This window comes from Oncorhynchus keta, unplaced genomic scaffold, assembly GCF_023373465.1.
Source record: "Oncorhynchus keta strain PuntledgeMale-10-30-2019 unplaced genomic scaffold, Oket_V2 Un_contig_28_pilon_pilon, whole genome shotgun sequence".
NCBI classification, from domain to species: Eukaryota; Metazoa; Chordata; class Actinopteri; order Salmoniformes; family Salmonidae; genus Oncorhynchus; species Oncorhynchus keta.
Window position 1 is genome coordinate 2,524 of NW_026286334.1, and position 12,981 is coordinate 15,504.

General features: G+C 42.9%; 1 protein-coding gene and 2 long non-coding RNA genes across 5 annotated transcripts; 2 read left to right on the forward strand and 1 right to left on the reverse strand.

Moving 5' to 3' along the window:
* Positions 1-445: 445 nt before the first annotated feature.
* ldlrad4b (low density lipoprotein receptor class A domain containing 4b) lies at positions 446-9,751 on the forward strand (the record flags this gene model as incomplete). Its single annotated transcript, XM_052507237.1, has 2 exons — positions 446-550; positions 8,616-9,751. Coding segments are annotated over 2 exons (621 nt in total), but the record flags the coding sequence as incomplete, so codon positions are not given.
* On the forward strand, positions 4,185-8,354 carry LOC127923246 (uncharacterized). 3 transcript variants are annotated; one of them, XR_008113794.1, is made up of 3 exons: positions 4,185-4,792; positions 6,259-7,350; positions 8,062-8,354. It is a non-coding gene; the product is annotated as an uncharacterized LOC127923246 (long non-coding RNA). The 3 variants fall into 3 exon arrangements; XR_008113796.1 differs by lacking the exon at positions 4,185-4,792 and having other exon boundaries at positions 5,729-7,350; positions 8,062-8,108; positions 8,156-8,354; XR_008113795.1 differs by lacking the exon at positions 4,185-4,792 and having other exon boundaries at positions 5,729-6,340; positions 6,765-7,350.
* A 134-nt stretch (positions 9,752-9,885) lies between the features above and the next one.
* On the reverse strand, positions 9,886-12,027 carry LOC127923247 (uncharacterized). The gene is made up of 5 exons (XR_008113797.1): positions 11,749-12,027; positions 10,660-10,822; positions 10,312-10,369; positions 10,081-10,109; positions 9,886-9,906 (listed from the first exon to the last, which is right to left on the reverse strand). It is a non-coding gene; the product is annotated as an uncharacterized LOC127923247 (long non-coding RNA).
* Positions 12,028-12,981: the final 954 nt, after the last annotated feature.

Below are 12,981 nucleotides of genomic sequence, written 5' to 3' on the forward strand. Positions count from 1 at the left end.
ACACCTGTAGACAGCTGACCCCAGACACCTGTCTAGACAGACACCTGACCAGACACCTGTACCAGACACCTGTCTAGACAGCTGACCCTGTACCAGACACCTGTCTAGACAGCTGACCCTGTTCACCAGACACCTGTCTAGACAGCTGACCCTGTACCAGACACCTGTCTAGACAGCTGACCCTGTACCAGACACCTGTCTAGACAGCTGACCCTGTTCACCAGACACCTGTCTAGACAGCTGACCCTGTACCAGACACCTGTCTAGACAGCTGACCCTGTACCAGACACCTGTCTAGACAGCTGACCCAGTTCACCAGACACCTGTCTAGACAGCTGACCCTGTACCAGACATCTGTCTAGACAGCTGACCCAGTTCACCAGATTGGAGCTGGTTCTTGTTTTAACATATATTGCTGAGTGAAGCAGACCAATATGGCCGTTAGGTTATCGGTTTCCTCCACAGGTCAAATGTTCAGACTGTCTCTTTCTGTCATCAGGATGTGTGTCTCTGGCCGCCGGACAGCGGCTCTCGACAAGGCGCCTCCGAGGTAAAAACCAAGTGTGTGTGTGTGTGTGTGTGTGTGTGTGTGTGTGTGTGTGTGTGTGTGTGTGCAGCGGAGGAGAGAGACAGGTCTAATTGGCAGTCACTGACATCAGTCTGTCTGATGTGATGGGGAGCCCAATGGATCCAATCTGTTTAGTAATGGATCCAATCTGTTTAGTAATGGATCTAATCTGTTTAGTAATGGATCCAATCTGTTTATTAATGGATCTAATCTGTTTAGTAATGGATCCAATCTGTTTAGTAATGGATCCAATCTGTTTAGTAATGGATCCAATTTATTTAGTAATGGATCCAATCTGTTTAGTAATGGATCCAATCTGTTTAGTAATGGATCCAATCTGTTTAGTAACGGATCCAATCTGTTTAGTAATGGATCCACTGGATCCAATCTGTTTAGTAACGGATCCAATCTGTTTAGTAATGGATCCAATCTGTTTAGTAATGGATCCAATCTGTTTAGTAACGGATCCAATCTGTTTAGTAATGGACCCACTAGATCCAATCTGTTTAGTAATGGACCCCACTGGATCCAATCTGTTTAGTAATGGATCCAATCTGTTTAGTAATGGATCCAATCTGTTTAGTAATGGATCCAATCTGTTTAGTAATGGATCCAATCTGTTTAGTAACGGATCCAATTTGTTTAGTAATGGATCCAATCTGTTTAGTAATGGATCCAATCTGTTTAGTAACGGATCCAATCTGTTTAGTAACGGATCCAATCTGTTTAGTAATGGATCCACTGGATCCAATCTGTTTAGTAATGGATCCACTAGATCCAATCTGTTTAGTAATGGATCTAATCTGTTTAGTAATGGATCCACTAGATCCAATCTGTTTAGTAATGGATCCAATCTGTTTAGTAATGGATCCACTGGATCCAATCTGTTTAGTAATGGATCCACTAGATCCAATCTGTTTAGTAATGGATCCAATCTGTTTAGTAATGGATCCACTGGATCCAATCTGTTTAGTAATGGATCCACTAGATCCAATCTGTTTAGTAATGGATCTAATCTGTTTAGTAATGGATCCACTGGATCCAATCTGTTTAGTAATGGATCCAATCTGTTTAGTAATGGACCCAATCTGTTTAGTAATGGATCCACTGGATCCAATCTGTTTAGTAATGGATCCACTAGATCCAATCTGTTTAGTAATGGATCTAATCTGTTTAGTAATGGATCCAATCTGTTTAGTAATGGATCCAATCTGTTTAGTAACGGATCCAATCTGTTTAGTAATGGATCCAATCTGTTTAGTAATGGATCCAATCTGTTTAGTAACGGATCCAATCTGTTTAGTAATGGACCCACTGGATCCAATCTGTTTAGTAATGGATCCAATCTGTTTAGTAATGGATCCAATCTGTTTAGTAATGGATCCAATCTGTTTAGTAATGGATCCAATCTGTTTAGTAATGGATCCAATCTGTTTAGTAATGGATCCAATCTGTTTAGTAATGGATCCACTGGACCCAATCTGTTTAGTAATGGATCCAATCTGTTTAGTAATGGATCCAATCTGTTTAGTAATGGATCCAATCTGTTTAGTAATGGATCCAATCTGTTTAGTAATGGATCCAATCTGTTTAGTAATGGATCCAATCTGTTTAGTAATGGACCCAATCTGTTTAGTAATGGATCCAATCTGTTTAGTAATGGATCCCACTGGATCCAATCTGTTTAGTAATGGATCCCACTGGATCCAATCTGTTTAGTAATGGATCCAATCTGTTTAGTAATGGATCCCACTGGATCCAATCTGTTTAGTAATGGATCCAATCTGTTTAGTAATGGATCCAATCTGTTTAGTAATGGATCCAATCTGTTTAGTAATGGATCCAATCTGTTTAGTAATGGATCCAATCTGTTTAGTAATCGATCCAATCTGTTTAGTAATGGATCCACTGGATCCAATCTGATTAGTAATGGATCCAATCTGTTTAGTAATGGATCCAATCTGTTTAGTAATGGATCCAATCTGTTTAGTAATGGACCCAATCTGTTTAGTAATGGATCCAATCTGTTTAGTAATGGACCCCACTGGATCCAATCTGTTTAGTAATGGACCCCACTAGATCCAATCTGTTTAGTAATGGACCCCACTGGATCAAATCTGTTTAGTAATGGATCCCCTGGATCCAATCTGTTTAGTAATGGATCCAATCTGTTTAGTAATGGACCCCACTAGATCCAATCTGTTTAGTAATGGATCCAATCTGTTTAGTAATGGACCCCACTAGATCCAATCTGTTTAGTAATGGACCCCACTGGTTCCAATCTGTTTAGTAATGGACCCCACTGGTTCCAATCTGTTTAGTAATGGATCCAATCTGTTTAGTAATGGATCCAATCTGTTTAGTAACGGACCCCACTAGATCCAATCTGTTTAGTAATGGATCCAATCTGTTTAGTGGATCCAATCTGGATCCACTGGATCCAATCTGTTTAGTAATGGATCCACTAGTAATGGATCCAATCTGTTTAGTAATGGATCCAATCTGTTTAGTAATGGATCCACTAGATCCAATCTGTTTAGTAATGGATCCACTAGATCCAATCTGTTTAGTAATGGATCCACTAGATCCAATCTGTTTAGTAATGGATCCACTGGATCCAATCTGTTTAGTAATGGATCCACTAGATCCAATCTGTTTAGTAATGGATCCACTAGATCCAATCTGTTTAGTAATGGATCCACTGGATCCAATCTGTTTAGTAATGGATCCACTAGATCCAATCTGTTTAGTAATGGATCCACTAGATCCAATCTGTTTAGTAATGGACCCACTGGATCCAATCTGTTTAGTGATGGATCCACTAGATCCAATCTGTTTAGTAATGGATCCACTGGATCCAATCTGTTTAGTAATGGATCCACTAGATCCAATCTGTTTAGTAATGGATCCACTAGATCCAATCTGTTTAGTAATGGGACCCACTGGATCCAATCTGATCCAATCTGTTTAGTAATGGATCCACTGGATCCAATCTGTTTAGTAATGGATCCACTGGTTTAGTAATGGATCCACTGTTTAGTAATGGATCCAATCTGTTTAGTAACGGACTCCACTGGATCCAATCTGTTTAGTAATGGATCCAATCTGTTTAGTAATGGATCCAATCTGTTTAGTAATGGATCCAATCTGTTTAGTAATGGATCCAATCTGTTTAGTAATGGATCCAATCTGTTTAGTAATGGATCCAATCTGTTTAGTAACGGACCCCACTAGATCCAATCTGTTTAGTAATGGATCCAATCTGTTTAGTAATGGATCCCACTAGATCCAATCTGTTTAGTAACGGACTCCACTGGATCCAATCTGTTTAGTAACGGACCCCACTTGATCCAATCTGTTTAGTAATGGATCCACTAGATCCAATCTGTTTAGTAATGGATCCAATCTGTTTAGTAATGGATCCAATCTGTTTAGTAATGGATCCAATCTGTTTAGTAACGGACCCCACTAGATCCAATCTGTTTAGTAATGGATCCAATCTGTTTAGTAACGGACCCCACTAGATCCAATCTGTTTAGTAATGGATCCCAATCTGTTTAGTAATGGACCCACTAGATCCAATCTGTTTAGTAATGGACCCACTGGATCCAATCTGTTTAGTAACGGACCCCACTAGATCCAATCTGTTTAGTAATGGATCCACTAGATCCAATCTGTTTAGTAATGGATCCCACTAGATCCAATCTGTTTAGTAATGGACCCACTGGATCCAATCTGTTTAGTAATGGATCCCACTAGATCCAATCTGTTTAGTAATGGACCCAATGGATCCAATCTGTTTAGTAATGGATCCACTAGATCCAATCTGTTTAGTAATGGATCCACTAGATCCAATCTGTTTAGTAATGGACCCAATGGATCCAATCTGTTTAGTAATGGACCCAATCTGTTTAGTAATGGACCCAATCTGTTTAGTAATGGATCTAGGACTAGATGGTCTGACTGTCTGTGTCTAGGACTAGGTGGTGTATCTGTCTGTGTCTAGGACTAGGTGGTGTATCTGTCTGTGTCTAGGACTAGGTGGTGTATCTGTCTGTGTCTAGGACTAGGTGGTGTATCTGTCTGTGTCTAGGTGGTGTAACTATCCAACCCTCTATCTCTGTGTCTAGGTGGTGTAACTATCTAACCCTCTATCTATCTCTGTGTCTAGGACTAGGTGGTGTAACTATCTAACCCTCTATCTATCTCTGTGTCTAGGACTAGGTGGTGTAACTATCTAACCCTCTATCTATCTCTGTGTCTAGGTGGTGTAACTATCTAACCCTCTATCTATCTCTGTGTGGACTAGGTGTTTAGTAACTATCTACTGTGTCTAGGTGTTTGTAACTATCTAACCCTCTATCTATCTCTGTGTCTAGGTGGTGTAACTATCTAACCCTCTATCTATCTCTGTGTCTAGGTGGTGTAACTATCTAACCCTCTATCTATCTCTGTGTCTAGGTGGTGTAACTATCTAACCCTCTATCTATCTCTAACTGGATCTATCTCTGTGTAATGGTCTCTGTTCTAGGTGGATCTAACCCAATCTGTTTATCTATCTCTGTGTCTATGGATCCAATCTGTTAACTATCTAACCTCTATCTATCTCTGTGTCTAGGTGTTTGTAACTATCTAACCCTCTATCTATCTCTGTGTCTAGGTGGTGTAACTATCTAACCCTATCTATCTCTGTTCTAGGTAATGGATCTATCTATCTCTGTGTCTAGGTGGTGTAACTATCTAACCTCTATCTATCTCTGTGTCTAGGACTGTTTGTAACTATCTAACCCTCTATCTATCTCTGTGTCTAGGTGGTGTAACTATCTAACCCTTTATCTATCTCTGTGTCTATCTGTAACTATCTAACCCTCTATCTATCTCTGTGTCTAGGTGGTGTAACTATCTAACCCTCTATTTATCTCTGTGTCTAGATCCAATCTGGTGTAACTATCTAACCCTCTATCTATCTCTGTGTCTAGGTGGTGTAACTATCTAACCCCTCTATCTATCTCTGTGTCTAGGACTAGGGTGTAACTATCTAACCCTCTATCTATCTCTGTGTCTAGGTGGTGTAACTATCTAACCTCTATCTATCTCTGTGTCTAGGTGGTGTATCTATTTAGTAACCCTCTATCTATCTCTGTGTCTAGGTGTGTGTAACTATCTAACCCTCTATCTATCTCTGTGTCTAGGTGGTGTAACTATCTAACCCTCTATCTATCTCTGTGTCTAGGTGGTGTAACTATCTAACCCTCTATCTATCTCTGTGTCTAGGTGGTGTAACTATCTAACCCTCTATCTATCTCTGTGTCTAGGTGGTGTAACTATCTAACCCTCTATCTATCTCTGTGTCTAGGTGGTGTAACTATCTAACCCTCTATCTATCTCTGTGTCTAGGACTAGGTGGTGTAACTATCTAACCCTCTATCTATCTCTGTGTCTAGGTGGTGTAACTATCTAACCCTCTATCTATCTCTGTGTCTAGGTGGTGTAACTATCTAACCCTCTATCTATCTCTGTGTCTAGGTGGTGTAACTATCTAACCCTCTATCTATCTCTGTGTCTAGGTGGTGTAACTATCTAACCCTCTATCTATCTCTGTGTCTAGGTGGTGTAACTATCTAACCCTCTATCTATCTCTGTGTCTAGGTGGTGTAACTATCTAACCCTCTATCTATCTCTGTGTCTAGGTGGTGTAACTATCTAACCCTCTATCTATCTCTGTGTCTAGGTGGTGTAACTATCTAACCCTCTATCTATCTCTGTGTCTAGGTGTTGTAACTATCTAACCCTCTATCTATCTCTGTGTCTAGGACTAGGTGTTGTAACTATCTAACCCTCTATCTATCTCTGTGTCTAGGACTAGGTGGTGTAACTATCTAACCCTCTATCTCTGTGTCTAGGTGGTGTAACTATCTAACCCTCTATCTATCTCTGTGTCTAGGTGGTGTAACTATCTAACCCTCTATCTATCTCTGTGTCTAGGTGGTGTAACTATCTAACCCTCTATCTATCTCTGTGTCTAGGTGGTGTAACTATCTAACCCTCTATCTATCTCTGTGTCTAGGTGGTGTAACTATCTAACCCTCTATCTATCTCTGTGTCTAGGTGGTGTAACTATCTAACCCTCTATCTATCTCTGTGTCTAGGTGGTGTAACTATCTAACCCTCTATCTATCTCTGTGTCTAGGACTAGGTGTTGTAACTATCTAACCCTCTATCTATCTCTGTGTCTAGGTGGTGTAACTATCTAACCCTCTATCTATCTCTGTGTCTAGGTGGTGTAACTATCTAACCCTCTATCTATCTCTGTGTCTAGGTGGTGTAACTATCTAACCCTCTATCTATCTCTGTGTCTAGGACTAGGTGTTGTAACTATCTAACCCTCTATCTATCTCTGTGTCTAGGTGGTGTAACTATCTAACCCTCTATCTATCTCTGTGTCTAGGTGGTGTAACTATCTAACCCTCTATCTATCTCTGTGTCTAGGTGGTGTAACTATCTAACCCTCTATCTATCTCTGTGTCTAGGTGGTGTAACTATCTAACCCTCTATCTATCTCTGTGTCTAGGACTAGGTGGTGTAACTATCTAACCCTCTATCTATCTCTGTGTCTAGGTGGTGTAACTATCTAACCCTCTATCTATCTCTGTGTCTAGGTGGTGTAACTATCTAACCCTCTATCTATCTCTGTGTCTAGGACTAGGTGTTGTAACTATCTCACCCTCTATCTATCTCTGTGTCTAGGTGGTGTAACTATCTAACCCTCTATCTATCTCTGTGTCTAGGTGGTGTAACTATCTAACCCTCTATCTATCTCTGTGTCTAGGTGGTGTAACTATCTAACCCTCTATCTATCTCTGTGTCTAGGTGGTGTAACTATCTAACCCTCTATCTATCTCTGTGTCTAGGTGGTGTAACTATCTAACCCTCTATCTATCTCTGTGTCTAGGTGGTGTAACTATCTAACCCTCTATCTATCTCTGTGTCTAGGTGGTGTAACTATCTAACCCTCTATCTATCTCTGTGTCTAGGTGGTGTAACTATCTAACCCTCTATCTATCTCTGTGTCTAGGACTAGGTGTTGTAACTATCTAACCCTCTATCTATCTCTGTGTCTAGGTGGTGTAACTATCTAACCCCTCTATCTATCTCTGTGTCTAGGTGGTGTAACTATCTAACCCTCTATCTATCTCTGTGTCTAGGTGTTGTAACTATCTAACCCTCTATCTATCTCTGTGTCTAGGTGGTGTAACTATCTAACCCTCTATCTATCTCTGTGTCTAGGGTGGTGTAACTATCTAACCCTCTATCTATCTCTGTGTCTAGGTGGTGTAACTATCTAACCCTCTATCTATCTCTGTGTCTAGGTGGTGTAACTATCTAACCCTCTATCTATCTCTGTGTCTAGGTGGTGTAACTATCTAACCCTCTATCTATCTCTGTGTCTAGGTGGTGTAACTATCTAACCCTCTATCTATCTCTGTGTCTAGGACTAGGTGGTGTAACTATCTAACCCTCTATCTATCTCTGTGTCTAGGTGGTGTAACTATCTAACCCTCTATCTATCTCTGTGTCTAGGACTAGGTGGTGTAACTATCTAACCCTCTATCTATCTCTGTGTCTAGGTGGTGTAACTATCTAACCCTCTATCTATCTCTGTGTCTAGGTGGTGTAACTATCTAACCCTCTATCTATCTCTGTGTCTAGGTGGTGTAACTATCTAACCCTCTATCTATCTCTGTGTCTAGGTGGTGTAACTATCTAACCCTCTATCTATCTCTGTGTCTAGGTAGGTGTGTAACTATCTAACCCTCTATCTATCTCTGTGTCTAGGTGGTGTAACTATCTAACCCTCTATCTATCTCTGTGTCTAGGTGGTGTAACTATCTAACCCTCTATCTATCTCTGTGTCTAGGTGGTGTAACTATCTAACCCTCTATCTATCTCTGTGTCTAGGACTAGGTGGTGTAACTATCTAACCCTCTATCTATCTCTGTGTCTAGGTGGTGTAACTATCTAACCCTCTATCTATCTCTGTGTCTAGGTGGTGTATGTGCCCCAGGCCAGGGAGAGGTTCACAGCCCCCTCCTTTATGTACCGGGATCGTTTCAGTCGCTTCCAGCCCACCTACCCCTACCTGACCCACGACATCCACCTTCCCCCCACCATCTCCCTGTCTGACGGAGAGGAGCCCCCGCCCTACCAGGGCCCCTGCACCTTACAGCTGAGGGACCCAGAGCAGCAGTTGGAGTTAAACAGGGAGTCGGTCAGGGCCCCCCCCAATAGAACCATCTTCCACAGTGAAGTGATAGACATGCACAGTGGAGGGGGGGGGCCGAGACCACCCAGCAGTAACTCTGGTATCAGTGTAGCCAATAGCAGCAGCCACGGACGCATGGAACGCTCGCCTCCGGCATATTGCGAGGTGATTGGTCACTTTTTTCAACACCCGCACAGCAGTAACCCACTCGGGACCTGGACCGGGGGTGGGACCAGCCAGCAGGGCCAATCAGAAAGCACAATACCTGCCAAGACCAGGAAAGGGGAGGAGCTGAGGTGAGATGGATGAGGGACTAAGCTGTCTTAGACTCCTCCCCCCTGTAAAGAGGTGTGGCCAATCTCTATATGGACCGACACTCCCAGGATGCACAACTAAACACAACATTACCAACCTGCTACAACTAAACACAACATTATCGTCTTGCTACAAATAAACACAACATTATCATCCTGCTACAACTAAACACAATATTATCGACCTGCTACAGCTGAACCTAGCATTATCGACCTGCTACAATTAAACACAACATTATCGACCTGCTACAAATAAACACAACATTATCTTCCTGCTACAAATAAACACAACATTATCATACTGCTACAACTAAACACAACATTATCAACCTGCTACAGCTAAACACAACATTATCGACCTGCTACAACTAAACACAACATTATCGACCTGCTACAACTAAACACAACATTATCAACCTGCTACAACTAAACACAACATTATCGACCTGCTACAACTAAACACAGCATTATCGACCTGCTACAACTAAACACAACATTATAATCCTGCTACAACTAAACACAACATTATAATCCTGCTACAACTAAACACAACATTATCATCCTGCTACAACTAAACACAACATTATCAACCTGCTACAACTAAACACAACATTATGACCTGCTACAACTAAACACAACATTATCAACCTGCTACAACTAAACACAACATTATCAACCTGCTACAACTAAACACAACATTATCCTGCTACAACTAAACACAGCATTATCGTCCTGCTACAACTAAACACAACATTATCAACCTGCTACAACTAAACATAGCATTAATGACCTGCTACAACTAAACACAACATTATCGACCTGCTACAACTGAACACAGCATTATCAACCTGCTACAAATAAACACAACATTATCATCCTGCTACAAATAAACACAGCATTATCATCCTGCTACAACTAAACACAACATTATCGACCTGCTACAACTAAACACAGCATTATCGACCTGCTACAACTAAACACAACATTATCGACCTGCTACAAATAAACACAACATTATCTTCCTGCTACAAATAAACACAACATTATCAACCTGCTACAACTAAACACACCATTATCGTCCTGCTACAACTAAACACAGCATTATCGACCTGCTACAACTAAACACAACATTATCGACCTGCTACAACTAAACACACATTATCAACCTGCTACAACTAAACACAACATTATCAACCTGCTACAACTAAACACAACATTATCAACCTGCTACAACTAAACACAACATTATCATCCTGCTACAACTAAACACACCATTATCGACCTGCTACAGCTAAACACAACATTATCGACCTGCTACAGCTGAACCTAGCATTATCGACCTGCTACAATTAAACACAACATTATCGACCTTCTACAAATAAACACAACATTATCTTCCTGCTACAAATAAACACAACATTATCAACCTGCTACAACTAAACACACCATTATCGTCCTGCTACAACTAAACACAGCATTAATGACCTGCTTCAACTAAACACAGCATTATCAACCTGCTACAACTAAACACAACACAGAGAGGAACCAAGCATAAATACATTTCTTTTTTTATTCGAGATGGACTGGGGGGTTTTATTCAGACCAGGGTCTGTACTGACCCCGAGCTGGACTGGGGGGTTTTATTCAGACCAGGGTCTGTACTGACCCCGAGATGGACTGGGGGGTTTTATTCAGACCAGGGTCTGTACTGACCCCGAGATGGACTGGGGGTTTATACAGACCAGGGTCTGTACTGACATGGACTGGGGGTTTTATACAGACCAGGGTCTGTACTGACCCCGAGATGGACTGGGGGTTTTATTCAGACCAGGGTCTGTACTGACCCCGAGCTGGACACAGATTATCGACCTGCTACAACTGAACACATGGACTGGGGGTTTTATCAGACCAGGGTCTGTACTGACCCCGAGCTGGACTGGGGGTTTATACAGACCATGGACTCAGACCAGGGTCTGTACTGACGAGATGGACTGGGGTTTTTAAACACCAGGGTCTGTACTGACCCCGAGATGGACTGGGGGAAATACAGACCAGGAACTGACCCCGAGATGGACTGGGGGGTTTTAACAGACCAGGGTCTGTACTGAACGAAATAAACACAACATTTTATCAGACCAGGGTCTACAACTGACCCCACACCATTAGGACCTGCTACTGGACTGGGGGTTTTACTAAACACAAACTGAGCTGGACTGGGGGTTTTACAGACCAGGGTCTGTAACCCCGAGATGGACTGGGGGTTTTATACAGCATTATCGACTGGACTGGGGTTTTATACAGACCAGGGTCTGTACTGACCCCGAGATACAATTAAACACAGACCAGGGTCTGTACTGACCCCGAGATGGACTGGGGGTTTTATTCAGACCAACATTACTGACCTGCTACAGCTAAACTGGGGGTTTTTACAGACCAGGGTCTGTACTGAACCCAGATGGATGGGGGTTTTATACAGACTAAACAGGGTCTGTACTGACCCGAGCTGGACTGGGGGGTTTTATTCAGACCAGGGTCTGTACTGACCCCGAGCTGGACTGGGGGGTTTTATTCAGACCAGGGTCTGTACTGACCCCGAGATGGACTGGGGGGTTTTATTCAGACCAGGGTCTGTACTGACCCCGAGATGGACTGGGGGGTTTTATACAGACCAGGGTCTGTACTGACCCCGAGATGGACTGGGGGGTTTTATACAGACCAGGGTCTGTACTGACCCCGAGCTGGACTGGGGGTTTTATACAGACCAGGGTCTGTACTGACCCCGAGCTGGACTGGGGGTTTTATACAGACCAGGGTCTGTACTGACCCCGAGATGGACTGGGGGTTTTATACAGACCAGGGTCTGTACTGACCCCGAGATGGACTGGGGGTTTTATCCCACAGACCAGGGTCTGTACTGACCCCGAGATGGACTGGGGGTTTTATTCAGACTGACCCCGAGCTGGACTGGTTTTATACAGACCAGGGTCTGTACTGGAGCTGGACTGGGGGTTTTATACAGACCAGGGTCTGTACTGACCCCGAGATGGACTGGGGGTTTTATACAGACCACTGGGTGGTTTTATACAGACCTGGTCTGTGCTGACCCCGAGATGGACTGGGTGGTTTTATACAGACCAGGGTCTGTACTGACCCCGAGATGGACTGGGTGGTTTTATACAGACCAGGGTCTGTACTGACCCCCCTGGACTGGCTGGACAGACCAGGGTCTTATACAGCTGGACTGGGGGTACAGACCAGGGTCTGAACTGACCCCGAGCTGGACTGGGGGTTTTATACAGACCAGGGTCTGTACTGACCCCGAGCTGGACTGGGGGGTTTTATACAGACCAGGGTCTGTACTGACCCCGAGCTGGACTGGGGGGTTTTATACAGACCAGGGTCTGTACTGACCCCGAGCTGGACTGGGGGTTTTATACAGACCAGGGTCTGTACTGACCCCGAGCTGGACTGGGGGTTTTTTATACAGACCAGGGTCTGTACTGACCCCGAGCTGGACTGGGGGTTTTATACAGACCAGGGTCTGTACTGACCCCGAGATGGACTGGGGGGTTTTATACAGACCAGGGTTTGTACTGACCCCGAGCTGGACTGGGGGTTTTATACAGACCAGGGTCTGAACACAACCAAGCTGGAGAAGGAACGACTCAAACATCCAAATCTTAGTGCCAAGGTTACCGTGGAAACAGAGGAGAGGAACTGACGTGTCTATGTAACTAACAATAAAAATAATAAGCGTTATATGATGTTGCATTGTTTACTTGTTGAAGCGTAAAGAGAGAAACACTGTGATGATGTGTGTCGTTGTCCTGTCAGGA